Here is a 13298-nt window from a genome sequence, read left to right on the forward strand (position 1 = left end):
CTGTTCATAATCAAAACAAAAAATGCCCAATATTGGCAATCAAAATATTAATGAATTTATACACCTCTCTTTTTGTACAAAAGTACAATAGTTCCTAAATGTACATTTAAATACTCAACAAGAAGGCACATTTCCAAAAACAATCGAGTGAGGCCCCTTGTCGAATATTTTTGCATTACAGTCTGGCAAAATGTTTGGATCCTAGTCAAACTAAAAATTCACTTTTCCACTCCCGCTGACCTGATACATCATAACTGGGCCTCACACAAGGTGTTTCAAATATTTAAACAGCGACACGTGTTGTAAGTATGATTCTCACCTCTATGTGTAACTTTAAAGATTCAGTAGCTCTACCAAAGATTTTACAATGATGGTGCACTCATTTATTGATGGGAGAGAGTGCAACACAATATGGCGGAATAAGTAGGTTATGACTGCACATGCGCATTGGCTGATCCAGTCTGAAAAATGCATTTTTTTTTTTTTTATGGTCGTGATTTGAGCATTTATGAGACTGTTGTCAGATATCATTGGTGATTTCAAATATAAAATTTAATTGTAAGCTTGGTGAAGAGCTTTGGAGAATTTGATGTTTCCCCATTCAAAGAGATAGGAGCTGTATTTGCATGACTGAAATAGTGTTTCAAATATGGCCGCCGAGTGAAATGACTTGCCTTCAAAGTGACTTTGAATGTCGTAGTACTTTTCCATAAAATAGTGTTTTAATTATATACGGTGCGGGTCGCCCCCCTCAATGTATTTCGCTATGTTGAATGACATGATCCGAGTTTCACTAAACGTCATGGAGAATCCTCATGCTCATTGGCTGCCGTCTCTGTAGCTACTACTGGATAACGAATATAACGTCTGAAGCCGGAAGGCAGGTAAGTAAATTAATAATTGTGCCTAAAACTCACTATTATCTGTGTGATTTACATAAAGTCAACAATGATTTCGCTGATCCACGTCGATAGATGGCAGTGCAGCGTCGACTCAACACCGTAGCTATTGGTTTAAGCACAGAAAGAAGAACGCACTTTTAAAGGGTTAATTCACCCAAAAATGAAAATAATGTCATTAATCACTACCTTCATGCCGTACCACACCCCTAAGACTTCCGTTCATCTTCGGAACACAAATTAAGATACTTTTGTTGAAATCCGATGGCTCACTGTTAGCCAGCAATGACATTTCCTCTCTCAAGATCCATTAATGAACTAAAAACATATTTAAATCAGTTCATGTGAGTACAGTGGTTCAATATTAATATTATAAAGCAACGAGAATATTTTTGGTGCGCCAAAAAAACAAAATAACGACTTATTTAGCGATGGCCGATTTCAAAACACTGCTGCAGGAAGATTCAGAGCGTTATGAGTCTTTTGTGTCGAATCAGCGGTTCGGAGCGCCAAAGTCACATGATTTCAGCAGTTTGGCGGTTTGACGCGCGATCCGAATCATGATTCGACACGGACCCTGCGTTCCATTCAGAAGGGCTCATCCCTATGCCCTAATCCCTTCAAAGGGTTTACCCTCCGGAGTGAGAGCTTCGAAGGGATGAAGGGTGAAGGGATCAAAAAAACTCTTCTTTTGGAATGCACTTCTGCGTCATCTTAACGAGACAATCAAGGAGGAGTAACTTAGATTGTGCAAGCTGCGCCCTTTATTTAACGTTAGTTTATTTATTTATTTATTTTAGGTTTAGCGCATGTAGGCTATATTGTATTTATGTATTTTAAACATTTGAATGGACTGATAAAGGGAGCTGTAAAGTATTTTTGTTGAAGTAGAAAGTCGTTTTGACCATAATAATGTACCAAATCTAACTCATATAAATATTAGGCTACAGTAGTACAGAAAAATATTATATATTTAAAATATGTATAAAATATTATACATACCTTTATAGTTAATCGAACTCTGAGCCTCCTGTACCCATTCTGTGACGTCAAACTTCCCTGTGCAAAGGATCATGGGGGCCCGAAGTGTCCATCAGTTGTTCCCTTCGAAATCCTTAATTCCGAAGGGCCCTTTGAAGTGGCCAGTTTTGAGCACTTCGGTTTGGAACGACCCTTCAATATGGCGGCCATGATTATTTTCACTCCGAAGTGCCCTTCGGAGGGCGATATATCCCGTTTGGAACGCACTGACTGATTCATAATGCTCCGAAGCTTCCTGAAGCAGTGTTTTGAAATCGCCCATCACTATAAAAGTCATTATTTTGTATTTTTGGTGCACCAAAAATATTCTCGTCTCTTTATAATATTAATATTGAACCACTGTACTCACATGAACCGATTTAAATATGTTTTTAGTACATTAATGGATCTTGAGAGAGGAAATGTCATTGCTGGCTATGGAGGCCTCACTGAGCCATCGGATTTCAACAAAAATATCTTAATTTGTGTTCCAAAGATGAACGAAGATCTTACGGATGTGGAACAGACGGCATGAGGGTGAGTAATAAATGACATTATTTTCATTTTTGGGTGAACTAACCCTTTAACAGACCAGTAGAAGTGTTTAGTGTATGTTAAATTCAGAAATTGCATCAGGGTGCACATCTAACATTCACAGACTTAAAGTTTTATTAATTTATTTCACATCAAATTACATTTTACACCGCATACAATTGTTGATATAAGAGTTAGTATAGTGATCCAAACTCCAAACAAAGACCATGTTCCCATTACATTGTTGATAGTCTGGAATTTACTGATCCAGCATTGGTATAAGTACCAATGCTTAACCTTTTTAACCCTCTGGTATTAATACAGTGATAGCCTAAATATAGCAAATGTATTTCAAATCAAATGCATGGAAGGCAGATTGGTGCCATCTGGTGGAATAAATAAAGAAAATCATATGTTATGACTATTGTGTAACCAGCTGTATATATATTAATTTGTAGATTTACCCTAAAAGATTTCTCTGTATTTTTGTGTTTTCTATTTATTTCCTATGGTGGTCATTTTTGACAGTGAAGATTACAAGTGTGACTATTTTTAACACCATTTGCCATCATGTTTTGTGTGTGTGTCTCTTTGTATTGCATACCAAAAATTAAAAAAATTAAAAATGTAATTTTTTTTCTGTTTAAAATGACTGAAGACTACCAGGGGGTTAAACAGATGAATCAGATTTGACTACTGCATACTGACAGTGATATTCATGGTCCTTACTAAAAGCATTCAATATGACTTAAGAAGCAAAGCATTACATGATGAAGAGACTTTGTTTCATTCTGTTCCTCATATAAAGACTTTAAATCATTGCACAGCACGGGTCATATGCCCTTGTTTTTAGACCTTATCAACCATCTGTAGAGCTGCATAAGGACTTCTCCAAATTTCTCCTGTTGAGTTTCATGAAAAACAACAACAGCATACAGGTTTGGAACAACATTTTTGGGTGAATTTTCTTTTTTGGGTGAAGTATTCCTCAAAGACACACAAAGCAAAAAACAAATAGTGAAAGTTAAAAACATTCTCTGTAATGTCTCTCAGCGCTCCGCCATCGCCTGCTCCGCCATGAGGAGCGGCTGTAAGCACTGCCGAGGCGGATCCACGGTGAGCCTGTCACCGCTGGCCATTCTCCGCAGCTCGTTGGCGTTATCCTGGATGGTGTGGTGATGGTACAGCTGGAGACTGAGACGGGAAGATAAGTTAAGTATGTTGTTGAGGCAAGACACCACAGGTGAACAGGGTAAAAATTTCGATTATTAGATATAATTCTTTCCCCAGTTGGTTAAGTACATTAAGACATATTTCTATAATGTTATGTTAAAGTATGTACATGTGGCATTATTTAGTTAAATATTAACTAATTTGCATACATTTTCAGAACACAAATCTGATCATTGGATAAAGCCAGGTTCAACATTCTTGTTTTATTTTGTTGACAGATTAGAATTAAAGGCACAATATGTAATATTTTTAATTAAAATATCCAAAAACCACTAGAACAGTGTTATATATTTTGTTGACTTGTGTACTTGCATTATGTAACCCAAATGTTTCCAAGAACATTTAAATCCAGAGAAATAAGCAATTTTAACCAAGACACGGACTGTGGCCATGCGTCGCCTATCAATGACATCATACCCGCATTACCCTCGATTTCGGACCTCGGTTTTATTTTGTAGAAACCATGGAAACACCAAAGATGCTTTAATATATGATGTGTTTTATTAGACAGGTGAGCAACTGTTTGGATATATTCATCGACAGAAAACTAATCATGTTATAAAGCTCAACTAGGGCTGTTCAATGATAACTGTGGTTATCGTGTACAAAATAAGAGTCTGTGTTTACGTAATATATGTGTGTTTGTTTTGTGTATAATTATTATGTATATATAAATATACACACATACATGTATATATTTAAGAAAAATATCTTATATTTCTATACAAATATTTACATTTATATATAATTTAAATATATAAAAATATAAATATATTTATACATACATGCTTATATTTCTTAAATATATACATGTATGTGTGTGTATTTATATATACATAATAATTATACACAAAACAAACACACATATATTACGTAAACACAGACTCTTATTTTGTACACGATAACCACAGTTATCGTTGAACAGCCCTAAGCTCAACACAGTAAGTCTTATTTTTTTAAATCTCGTTTTCTTGATTTACTGTGAATACCATGTTTTACCATGTCTAATATCGATCTAGTTTACTGCAGTGTGCAACAAGTGTCTCATAGCAGCCACCGAGCGAACGCGCAGAGTAGCATTATAACAACTTTCAAAACACAAATGTTTCTAATATGATAAACAGTGCTGCTTTGCCCCACATACGCATGACCGGAAGAAGTGGAAGCGGCGACTGTGGCATAATAAAAGCTCCACTGCTGTCTAGCCGTGTGTCGCGCTCGTCTCTTATTATCAATCGCTCCAGCGGCCTCGTTCCTCTCCAACAGCTTTCAGCCCCACCCTGCTTCATACTACAGTAATGTTAATAAATATTTAATACATTAGCTCATCCATGAGTATGATTTTTGCCCGAGTCCCATCGGATTCTTTTCAACCGACTGTAGACGTGAAGACAACACCTCCCATGATTCCACGAAATCAAGGCATCATCAAACTACACTTTTGTTTTACATAAGCAACTTCTAGTGGCGAAAAATTACATATTATGCCTTTAAAGGTTTATTAAGGAAGCTTGTTTCCTCATGGAAAATATAAAAAAAAGGTAATTGCAACTTTTCATTTCACAATTTAGAAATTTTTTTCTCACATTTGCGAGTTTATATATCAAAATTTCGGACTTTATAACTCACAATTCCAGGTTAATTTGAGAAATAAAGTCAGAATTGCGAGATAAATAGTAGCAACTTTTTTTAATTTTTTATTCTGTGACGGAAACAAGCTTCCATAGTTTTTACAGAAGAGATTTGGATTTTTTTTTTTTTTTTTTTTTTTGTCATTCCATAAATCAGAAAACTACGGAAGAGGATTAGGGCCAAGCAATAATAAAAAAATAAAACCATCTCGAGATTAAAGTTGTTAAATTTCGAGAAAAAACTCGTTAAATTAAAAAAAAAAAAGTCGAGATAAAATGTTGAGAATGAAGTCATTAAATTATGAGAAAAAAGTCATTAAATTACGAGTTTGTTCTCATAATTTAACGACTTTTTTCTCGTAATTTAATGACTTTATTCTCATAATTTAATGAGTTTATTCTCAACATTTTATCTCGACTTTTTTCTCGAAATTTAACGACATTTTTCTCATAATTTAACGAATTTGTTCTCGTAATTTAACGACTTTTTTCTCATAATTTAATGACTTTATTCTCAACATTTTATCTCGACTTTTTTCTTGAAATTTAACGAGTTTTTTCTCGTAATTTAATGAGTTTATTCTCAACATTTTATTTCGACTTTTTTATCGAAATTTAATGAGTTTTTTTCTCGAAATTTAATAACTTTAATCTCGAGATGGTTTTATTTTTTTATTATTGCTTGGCCCTAATCCTCTTCCGTAGTTTTCTGATTTATGGAATGACAAAAAAAAAAAAAAAAAAAAAAAATCCAAATCTCTTCTGTAAAAAAGATTTCTCTGTATTTTTGTGTTTTCTATTTATTTCCTATGGTGGTCATTTTTGACAGTGAAGATTACAAGTGTGACTATTTTTAACACCATTTGCCATCATGTTCCATGGAACATTTCCATGTTCCATGGAAAACACTGTCAAGAGGCAGAAAAGTTTTTTTTGTTTTTAATAATAAAATATTATATAAACCAAGCAAATGATATATGAACAAACCCCTTCTTAAAACCTTTAGAACAGATATAAATAAAATTGTAAAGTTTGCTGTATGTAAAGCTGCTGAAGTTTTTCGAGAAAACGGCCTTTAAAGTATGTATTATAATTGAAAACACAAATAGATGAAGTGTAATGAAATAAAAACTTAAATATGTGTCTTGAACATTTTCTTTCCACTAGTCTGAAAGATGCTATTGGAAGCAAAAAAGCTCAAAATTAATCATTGCCTGAAAAAACAATAGTGTCTTTCCTTAAACAAAACCCAGTGATACAGTATAGGGTACTTACTCAGGGGTCTTGGCATTTCGTTTCAGACTGCAATAAAAAGGACAAAGAGAAAAGGAAACTTGAAATGGTCATTCAAACAAACATTATTTTAACCAAAACGTGAATCTGAAGTGGACATACACTCCCTCTCTCCTACAGCACATGATGTAGGCCAGGATGAGACAGAGGATCAAAGCCAGAGCGAAGGGAACGATGACAGTGACTATGTAGTCGGGGAAGAAATCTCTCTCGGGCGGAGACTCTGGAGGACTGAACTCTCCACCCCACGCGAGGACACCTGAACCCATGGTAGGGAGCGGGGCAGGAGGAACAGGCTTGGACAGATCAAACTATGGGATGAAAGGTATTAAACGATATGTAAGGATGAAGGTGAGCTATCCAGTACACAGAACACATCTGCTGTGTCTCACCAGGACAGATTTGCACCAGGTTATGCAGTTGATGGGGTTTGTGCAGGTGCTGCAGTCTCCGGTGAGCTTCCCTCCGGCTTCACACTCTCTCTGGTGCTCCGGCGTCACAAGTCTCAGCATACATTTGGAAAAGGGCCGGTCTGAACCCAGTTTCACATACACACTGAGACAAACACAGAGACATGGAAAAATAAGGGACAGTGCACCCAAAAATGGAAATTCTGTCACAGTGGCTCATGCTGTTCCAAACCCATAAGGCCTTAGTTCATCTTCGAAACACAAATATTTTCATTCTTCTTCTCTCTTTTTTTTCAATTTATGATGCTTTTATGACCTTTATGGTTACCTGAACTTTCAGTGGAGGTACAGAAACCTCTCAGGTTTCATTAAAAATGTCTGAAGTCATGTCCAATGACATGAGGGTGAGAAAATGATGACAGAATTCACAGACATTTCAGGGTGAACTATCACATGTGCCCAGCAATTCAATACAAAATAGTACTTTCTTGCACTGCAAATCATTCTTTAATTAGTATTTGTCTTGTTTTACAGTCAAAAAATATATCATCTCTGAAAACAAGTCTTAATATCTTAATAATAACTTAATAAAAGTAAAGAATACTTGGATATAAATACTGAGTGAAAAACAATATTTTTAAAAGAAAATGCATGAATAATAGGCTAAATTAATTAATTAATCAATTAATTAATCATAATCAAATAATAATAATTTAATTAATAAATAAATTATTATATTATATTATATTATGATTATTGTTATTACAAGACAAAAATACTAATTAATTTAAAAATACTTTTAATTTAAACAATACATAAATAAATAAATAAATAAATAAATACATTAATTATTAATAATATAATTAATTAAAATACAAAAAATAACATACTCAAATAATAATTTGTAACATCTATAATAATTTTAACAACAACATGTAATAATAATAATAGTAATAATTTTATATGATATTATAATAATTTAAATATGTTATTATATTATAATTATTACATAATCATAATAAGTATATAATTTATTTAATAATAATAATAATAATTATTATTATTATATTATTATTATTATTTAGTATAATATATACTCCAATAATAATTGGTAAAAACTATAATAATTTTAAAAACAACAACAACAACATAATAATAATAATAATAATAATAATTATTATTATTATTATTATTATTAATAATTTGTTGTTTTAAAATTATATAAATATTTATTATTATAGTATTATATTATAAATTATTATAATATAATAATATATAAATTATATAAGAAATTATTATATAAATTGTTTATTATTAATTATAAATTATTTATTATTATTTTCCATTAAAGAAAGTTTTTCCATTAAAGTCATTAAAGTAAAATCTATAATAATTTTAACAACAACATGTAGTAATAATAATAATAGTAATAATTTTATATGATATTATAATAATTTAAATATGTTATTATATTATAATTACTACATAATCATAATAAGTATATAATAATTTATTTAATAATAATAATAATTATTATTATTATTATTATTATTATTATTATTTAGTATAATATATATTCCAATAATAATTGGTAAAAACTGTAATAATTTTAAAAACAACAACAACATAATAATAATAATAATAATAATAATATGTTGTTTTGAAATTAATTATTTCAAATTTATAAAAATTAATTATAAATTATTATAATATAATAATATATAAATTACATAAGAAATTATTATATAAATTATTTATTATTAATTATAAATTATTTATTATTATTTTCCATTAAAGAAAGTTTTTCCATTAAAGTCGGTCATCACATCAAAGCTGCTTTTGAAAGAAATTACTATAGTATTAATATAGATATACTAATATATATATAGTAATATAGAAATTACTATAGTACTACTACTAGTTGCAGTAATAATAACATAATAACTATTAAGAGTTGTTCTGTAGCCTTACCCCTCAAAATATCCTGGAAGAGGAAGGGGGACGCGGCCGCCCCTGTCCAGAGCAGAGGTAATGTTCACAAAATCCAGCCTTTCGGTTCCCCACAGATGCTGAATGTCCAGTTGAATCTCCTTTTGAACAGCAGCAGGAAGCACCTTCTCGATCTCTCGCCGCTCTATGAAGAACTCAGCCTGGTACGGCATGCGCTTTACTGGGACGAAAAGAAGCCCCAAAATCAGATGCTCAGTACAGGAGAGCTTGAGTAGCAGATTCATCTAGTAGGAGTTTTTCACTAAACAACATCATACCTGCAGGACCCACGTTTATCACCAGCCTCTCTCGAAATGTGTCATAACTCCGTTTGTTGATCACAAATATCTGATAGATATAGTTTAGAAAATATTTTAAAGTCACTAATATTAGTATACACAAACAATCAAACCTAAAATTCAATGTGGGATTATGTTTTGAATGTTGCTGTTAAATAGTGAGTTTCTTCACCTCGATGATGTTCCTGCCCTTGTCCTGTGGCAGCGGCGTCCCGTACAGGAATCCGTTCTCATAAAAATCCCTCTGGGTGAAGCGGAGCCACTGGGGCAGATCTGGAAATCGCTCCTTGTTGCATTTAAACACCATGGGATCATTGTAAACATGACCATCTATAAGACACGTGAAATACTTTTAAACATGCTGTTATATTGTACAGAAGCTTTGAACTGGGCCTTCAAATATTCTGAATATTGTAAGTATGTGTAATATATCTCCAACATACGGAAGACTTTATGAAAAGGCTCAAATTCACTCTGGAAAACCTCTCGGTGTAGCTCATAGACAAACAGCTGACCCACCGGAGCGTCTGTGATAATGTCTGCCCGGACCACCAGAAAACCGGCCACGCAGACTGAGGACAAAACATATCGACAGAAACCATTTACTGTACATTCAGAACTTACAGTAATATGATTCATTATGCACATGAGTATGCTTTTGTTCTAAATATTGTTCTAAATATTTTTAAGTGTGCAGTATTTGTAGATTTTAGTATGAAAACACTCGTTTGAAATGTGCATTTATAGACATATAGAACTACTAGCACTTATGATTAGTTTTAGTTTTTTCACTTCTATATGTTTAGTATGCCATGTGTCAAAGCCAAGAAACGTCCAAACCTGCTGCTGTCTAATTTGTTCCAGCTTTGAAATCTCAGAAGGGGATCTTTAAGTTTTTAAAGAGCTCAAAAGAAAGAGAATGAACTTGCCTGTTATTGCCAAAGCCCAGTTCCCTTTGTCTGCCATCTTGTTTGAAGTCTTGATTGACAGAAGCATTTGGTCAAGAGAGCAGAAACCCACCCTATTCTAAATACAGTGAGGGCTATTTTTATCCTTCACTTCAAGCTGTCACTTCCCGCTGTGGTCTGACTGTGTGTTTGTTATAACAGCTACTGCAAATTACATGTGGAAATGTGAAAATACAGTTTTTGTACAGTAGGTCTATATGAGGAGAAATCCCAATCTGAGGAATCTAATGGGCTGATTAATTTCTCAAGTGTACCACCAGATGTCACAAGAGATCAGATAAATGTGGTGAAGAAACCAATGACATTTTCCCAAAGTAAATAGATTAATTAGCCAAATGTTATTGTTTTCTTTTCGGGAACTACAGTATGATCACTGATAGAGTGATTTTTATTTTATTATTTTTATTTTATTCTATTCTATTCTCCGGGGCTACAATATGATCAGGGATATAGTGATTTTTTATTTTATTTTTTATTTTGCCTTTTTATTTAGGTTTTTTTTTTTTTTCAAAAGATGAGTTTATTCTCAACATTTTATTTTCATTCTTGAAATGTAATGTTTATTCTCAACATTGCATTTCTGTCAATCCTTATGCAGATATTTCTATAAAATTCTAGCATATCCTCTGTAGCATTTGCTGAAAAATGTCTTCACCACTGAAAATTATAATTTGTACTGATCTGTACTATTTCTGTGGACAGCTTTTGTACACACACACACACTTTTATAAAATTCAGTAAGCACTAAACTCATGATAACATTATGATACATTATGACATTAACACTTTTAGGCTGATTTAATTTATCAAAAGCTATTAAATCAAGACAACAGAAGATTTAGTTGTGCATATATTAAGACACTCAATATTAGATGTTCTCTGTAAATAATGGACGTTTTATTGAGTTCTTCATTATTTTGTATATGTTTTTGATTTCAGATCTACTCATCTGATGAAAATAAGGTTTATAGCAGGTGTAAACAGTGAATAACAAGCATTAATCTGAAGGGTGGGGTGCTATAAACCATTAATACTCATTTAATTAGAGAGAATAAACACCCCGTCCTCCTTTAGTCAATCACTGTGTCACACCCCCCACCACACAACACACTACACCACATCACCATCTGCGGCGCTATCGAGCCCCCTGCACCCGCCCACCACAACCCTGCAGGGGGGCTAATGTCACAGTCACCGTCTAGGCCCATTTGTTTTGACTGTCACGTGCTTCTTTGATTTCAGTTCCCGCCACTCATCATTCACCATGGACACTGATTACCCTCACAGCTGTTTGTTATTTGCATTGTGTAAATTTGCATTGTGTGAGATTAAATTACGTTGTGTTACTTGTATCTGTCCTCGTCTTCCTTTGGAGTGAACCCGTAGCAAAACTTTCAAATAATATATAGTTTGTCAGTTTTACTTTAGTTTTAGACTAAGATATTATTGTTATAAATGTATAATTTATAACTTTCTTCTTCTAATCTTTCCTCTACTGTATCATCCTCTCTTCCCTCACCCTCACAATTCGCATCTCTAGATGTGAATACAGCAACAGACACTTTATGTTCCACATTAACTTCTTCTCTAGATAGTATCTGTCCTCTGTCATCCAGGCCTGCACGTGCCACTCCCTCTAATCCCTGGTTATCTGATGTTCTTCGTGAACATCGGACTAAACTCAGGGCTGCAGAGAGGAAGTGGCACAAATCAAAAGACCAATTTGACCTAAGTAGCTATCAATCTCTGCTCTCATCCTTTTCTGCTGAAATTCATGCTGCTAAATCTTCCTATTTCCACAACAAAATCAACAGCGCTCCAAACACACGCACACTTTTCAAAACATTCAACTCTCTCCTCTGCCCCCCTCCACCGCCACCCACCTCATCCCTTACTGCTGATAATTTTGCTACATTTTTCACTGATAAAACATCTACCATCAGCAGTCAGTTCTCCGCTCCACACACACAGGAACTCAGACCAACCACACACACAGCCACACACCTCCTCTCTTCATTCTCCCCCCTCACTGAGACAGAAGTATCCAAACTTCTCCTCTCCAGCCATCCCACCACCTGCCCTCTAGATCCCATACCCACACACCTTCTACAAGCCATCGCTCCCACACTTTTACCAGCACTGACACACATCATCAACACATCTCTCCACACTGGCACTTTCCCTAACACATTCAAGCAGGCTCGGGTAACCCCACTGCTTAAGAAACCCACATTAAACACGTCTCTTGTAGACAGCTACAGACCTGTTTCTCTCCTACCATTCATAGGAAAAACACTTGAACGAGTTGTTTTCAACCAGGTGTCATCTTTCCTCTCACAGAGCAACCAATTGGATGTCAATCAATCTGGTTTCAAGAGTGGCCACTCGACTGAGACTGCACTGCTGTCGGTCACTGAATCCCTGCGGATTGCAAAGGCTGATTCCAAATCATCAGTTCTCATTCTGCTCGATCTATCTGCTGCCTTTGACACGGTGAATCATCAGATCCTCCTGTCCACCCTCTCATCACTGGGCATCACAGGTACTCCGCTTCTCTGGTTTGAATCCTATCTCACAGGAAGGTCTTTCAGGGTTGCCTGGAGAGGGAGGTATCCAAAGCTCATCAACTGACCACGGGTGTTCCTCAGGGTTCAGTTCTTGGACCCCTCCTCTTCTCCATTTACACTACATCACTTGGTCCCATCATTCAGGCACATGGTTTCTCCTACCATTGCTATGCTGATGACACACAACTCTTCCTTTCATTCCAACCAGATGATCCCACAGTAGCTGCACGAATCTCAAGCTGTCTGGCGGGCATCTCGGCATGGATGAAAGAACATCATCTACAGCTCAACCTGGCTAAGACTGAGCTTCTCGGCCAGAAATCTTGGAGTAATCCTTGATGACCAACTCTCCTTCAAAGACCACATTGCAAAGACAGCTCGGTCATGCAGATTTGCACTATACAACATCAGGAAAATCAGGCCCTTTCTAACAGAACATGCAACACAACTTCTGG

General features: G+C 34.6%; 1 protein-coding gene across 1 annotated transcript; it reads right to left on the reverse strand.

Moving 5' to 3' along the window:
• Nucleotides 1-2565: 2565 nt before the first annotated feature.
• LOC125255916 (alpha-sarcoglycan-like) lies at nt 2566-10341 on the reverse strand. Its single transcript, XM_048171454.1, has 9 exons — nt 10238-10341; nt 9752-9880; nt 9481-9638; nt 9288-9357; nt 8992-9190; nt 7003-7165; nt 6713-6921; nt 6593-6619; nt 2566-3647 (listed from the first exon to the last, which is right to left on the reverse strand). Exons 1-9 carry the CDS (start codon nt 10302-10304, stop codon nt 3503-3505), a joined length of 1167 nt encoding a protein of 388 aa, XP_048027411.1. The 5' UTR covers nt 10305-10341; the 3' UTR covers nt 2566-3502.
• Between the last annotated feature and the right edge of the window lie 2957 nt (nt 10342-13298).

The sequence above is a fragment of the Megalobrama amblycephala genome, linkage group LG20, assembly GCF_018812025.1.
Source record: "Megalobrama amblycephala isolate DHTTF-2021 linkage group LG20, ASM1881202v1, whole genome shotgun sequence".
Classification (NCBI taxonomy): domain Eukaryota; kingdom Metazoa; phylum Chordata; class Actinopteri; order Cypriniformes; family Xenocyprididae; genus Megalobrama; species Megalobrama amblycephala.